The sequence below is a fragment of the Elephantulus edwardii genome, unplaced genomic scaffold (assembly GCF_000299155.1).
Source record: "Elephantulus edwardii isolate Elephantulus edwardi_28Jun2011 unplaced genomic scaffold, EleEdw1.0 scaffold00176, whole genome shotgun sequence".
In the NCBI taxonomy this organism is placed as follows: Eukaryota; Metazoa; Chordata; class Mammalia; order Macroscelidea; family Macroscelididae; genus Elephantulus; species Elephantulus edwardii.
Window position 1 is genome coordinate 2,684,684 of NW_006399926.1, and position 4,101 is coordinate 2,688,784.

A 4,101-nucleotide genomic window follows, 5' to 3' on the forward strand; every position below is an offset into this window, starting at 1 on the left:
CGTCCCTTTTCAGCAGGAAGTAGCTAAGAGAATACGCCATCCCCTTTTCCTTATGACTCAGGGTGAAGTCTCTCTCAGGGAGGAGTGACAGGGAATGGCAAAGGACACACTGACAAAGGAGATTAATCAGAACTGGCTTTGACAAACACTGTGGCAATTGGACAATTAAAACAGATGTTCGGAGGGGGAGAAGAACGAACTGGGGAGGAGGGTAGAGAAAACAGTGCAACAATGAATGAGAACCCAAAATCTCTGTAAATGTTAAAATAAAATTTAATAATTAAAAAAAAACACCTGCTGGAGGGTCAGGTATGAGTTGGTTCTGACTCGATGGTACACAATACCACAACACTAAACAATAACCCAGAGTTTAACAAACAGGTGTGTGTGTGTGTGTGTGTGTGTACACACAGTTGTGTTGTTGTGGACTACCATTGAGTCAAAAACTACTCATAATAACCCTATGAACAAAAGACCTGAAACCTTTTGATAATTATCGCTTCTCAAAGTTTAGTTTCCAGAGGCCAAGCAAATAAAGAAAACTAATGTCATCATATATTTCGTAGTCAGACTACACATTTGGTTTCCTTAAAACAGCTTTTCATGATACGATTTTCAAGCCTTCACCCTCTCCTGGTCCTTGTGTGTCCTCGTTTGAGTCTACATTGCTCAGAGGAAGCACCAGCTCTGGCCACTGGCTCATGTGGCTGGTACAAAAGGGCCAGTGTAACCACTGCTCCTGCTCCAGGCAGAGCCCTCGGGGATGTAAGAGTTTCTCTTGCACTTGACCTCAGACCAGGGGTGATGGCAAAGGCAACTTAGTTTCAGCCAGGAATACTCCAAGAACAGTTTCTCTAACAGGAGCCTGTCTCAGCCACCTCCCACCGCAAGCAGGGATCTGTAATACTAACTGTAATATCCTGATAGCCTTATCAATCATTTCATTTTACTTGGATCCATAATCAAAGCCCATAAAAGCAGCAGTCAAGAACCAAATGTCTTATGACAACAGGCAAACCTGGTGCAAAAGACCTTTTCAAAGTTCTAAAAAAGGAAAGGGATCACTTTGAGGACTGGGGTGGGTCTGATCCGAGTGATGGCATTTTCAGTTACCTCATCTGTTTGTGAATGCTGGACAATAAGAAATATTGATGCATTGGGATGGTGGTCTTGGCAAAGGATCTATACCATGGGCTACCAGAAGGATGACAGTCAGAATGCTCCTTAGAAGTGAGAATGGTAGTGCAGCAAGGAATGAATGGAAACCCAAAATCTCAGTAAATGTTCATTAAAATTATTAATAAAAAAAAAGTTAGCTTCATAACTTAAAAAAAAAAAAGTGAGAATGGTTAAGACTTTGAATATGTTGCCAGGAGGGAACAGTCCCTGGTGAAGCACAACATACTTAGTAAAATAAGGAGTCAGCGAAAAAAGACCTCAGCAAGACAGACTGGCACAGTAGCTACAATAATGGGCTTAAACAGGGTAAAGACTGGGAGGATGGCACTGGATCAGGCAACATCTTGCCACTGTGAGCCAGAGCTTACCTGACAGCACCTAACAACAACTTTAAACATTTTCAGAAACTATCAGGACATGGGCAGTTTTCAATCTCTGATATAGAATAGTCTTGAAGGAGGACGATGGCACTTTCCTGACCTCTGTTCAGAGGTCAAAGCTGAAGCATCTCTATCCAGTTGTGAGCCCTGATCTACAGTTGGTCTAAAATTCATATACATACCTATTGGCAAAAGAGGGTCCACACATTTAAACCCTTGGAGTATTTCAGTCCAACTTTGACTATAATACACTCCAGATGCCCACAAACACAAATTAGAAGCCCGTTTCAGGCTCATCCCTTACCATCCCAGCCAGGGCACCCCTCTTACCAGTTCCACACACCAGCCCACTGTCAGGGCCCGCTGCAGACTCTCAGCATCCTGCTTCCTGGGCTCCACCAGCTCCTGGAACACTGCCAGCACTGTTAAACCTCGGTTGTACTTGCCTCCAATGGCATTGTACTCTAGGACCTGGGAGACATGGTGGGGAATGAAGTGTCAGGGTCCACACAGCTGCTCTGGATTTTTCTCCTTTCATCGGCCACCCAACTTTATCCTTCCTAACCCCAACCCCTTCTCCACAAAACTTCTACAAGTGGTCTTCTTTGGGCTCCCTAATCCAAGCTGTGCAGCGGTCACTAGAGGAACTCTCTTGTCTCCAGTGTTTGTGTTGTATCTGCTCTGTATCCTCAAGTACATTTAAAACAAACAAACAAAAACCCACAAACAACCTTACATTTGAGTCTGTTCTGATTTACAGCAACCCTATGGGACTGACCAGAACTGCACCCAAAGGGTTTCCAAGCTGTCATCTTTACAGAAACAGATGCCACATCTCTCTCCTGAAGAGTGATGGACAGGTTTGAACCACTGACCTTTCAGTTAGCAGCCAAGTGCTAATAGCTGTGCCACTAGGGTACCTTTAAGTCTCCATAGTACAAATTAAAATCTGCTCCCAAACCTAGCATAAGAATTGAACCCCAACTCTAAATATGCCCAGAGGTTAGCAAGTTTATCCAGATCCCTCTTTCTCAAATACCTCCTTCTCAAGTTCCTTTCTTCACCTCTCCCAGATTTCCTCAACCAGCTTCTCTTAACCACAGTACAAGCCACCCGTAAAGCTAAAGCTTGCCACACTGGATTAAAGACAAGGCTCCTTCAGAGTTGGGCAAAGGGCAGTGTGGTTGGGAGGAACGCAGGTTGGAGGATCCACTCCTTCAATAGCACTTTGTCCAGCTGTGCCTTCTGCTAACCTCTCTTTTAATCCTCATCTCAGTGTAGACAGCCTTTTTCTGCCCCCCCCCCAGTTCCTCTCAAATAATACTTATGCAAAAAGCTTTACTAGATACTCCAAGAGGGTAGAAGGAAAGGAATTAGGTCACACAAGCACACAAGTATCACAGCAATAATATGAGACCTAGAATACAGGTTTCTGGCACTCCCAACTTCACTTCAAGCCTCAGGGAGGCAGGGCAACTTTGGACTGCCTTCCTCCCAGCTGCTCACCAGGGCGGCACCTTATGATTTCTGGATACCTAAATGCCTTTTCTCACCAAAGTCAAGGACCCACAAGTTTCAAGGCCTCCACCCTGTGCAGAGGAGTTTGGAAAGTAATGTTCTAATGAAGTGGGACTAATGGGCAAAATTAATTACCGGCCTAAGTCCCACCTAGGGACCACCTGTGTCCCACTAGGGCACACCCATAATCACTCAGGTAAGTCTTCTCTCACATCTGGCAAGTTCCCCCAAAACCACAGCAGAATCTCATCCATAAGTGAAGTGAACAGAGACTCCTCTCCCACAAGACACTGATCGCTCACCTTCCTGAGCCGGGTAACAGCATCTCCTATTTCTGGGTGCCCCAGATCATCCTCAGTCAGCACCTTGACAATCTGGGAGAAGTGCTGGATGAAATCCTGCTTCTCTTGGGCGTAAGCCTCTGATTTCTGGTCTCCGTTCATTCTGAGGGAGGAGTAGAATGCTCTGAGGAGAGGGAGGACAAGTCAAAACCCTGATCAGCTGTTCCCCTCCCCAAGACCCCTCACTTCCACCGCACTCACCGAGGATCCTCTGTCCACACTTGGCACAAGCGGCGGGCACTGTGCCAGGCCCCCAGGACTGGGCACCCGTGCACCAGGGAGGGCTGCCGTAGAAGACCCAGCCACCTCACCCGGGGGGCCCAGCAGGGGGCTGGCACCAGGAGGGCCCCCACAGATCTCAGCCAGCGGGACCGAGGCATCGTGGGGGTGGCATAGGGAGAGGCACTGAGCACTCCCTGCAGGGGCAAGGACCAATGGCAGATGCACGGTGGCAACTCCCCAGGTCACCCCCACCACTACCTGGACCAGAATGCCCAAATCTCTTGTGGGCTGAGCATCAGGCATTCTTGGAAAGAAATAAATACACAGGACAAAAAGTTTGGCTGGGGTGACTAAGACTTACCAACAGACTGGCACTTAAAATAAGACAACTAATATTGAATGTCATCATGTATACAAGGCTGGTGGAAGAGGAGGTACAAAGTACCACAGGGCTAGGAGAC

At 46.9% G+C, this 4,101-nt stretch overlaps 1 protein-coding gene across 1 annotated transcript in view; it reads right to left on the reverse strand.

Moving 5' to 3' along the window:
* Positions 1 to 3,802, reverse strand: part of FDPS (farnesyl diphosphate synthase) — a 17,043-nt gene extending 13,241 nt beyond the window's left edge. The window contains exons 1-3 of the mRNA XM_006895791.1: positions 3,620 to 3,802; positions 3,380 to 3,542; positions 1,890 to 2,030 (exon numbers count right to left, since the gene is read on the reverse strand). Coding sequence (XP_006895853.1) covers positions 1,890 to 2,030; positions 3,380 to 3,542; positions 3,620 to 3,798 — 483 coding nt within the window. The 5' untranslated portion in view covers positions 3,799 to 3,802. The remainder of the gene's footprint in view (positions 1 to 1,889; positions 2,031 to 3,379; positions 3,543 to 3,619) is intronic.
* Positions 3,803 to 4,101: the final 299 nt, after the last annotated feature.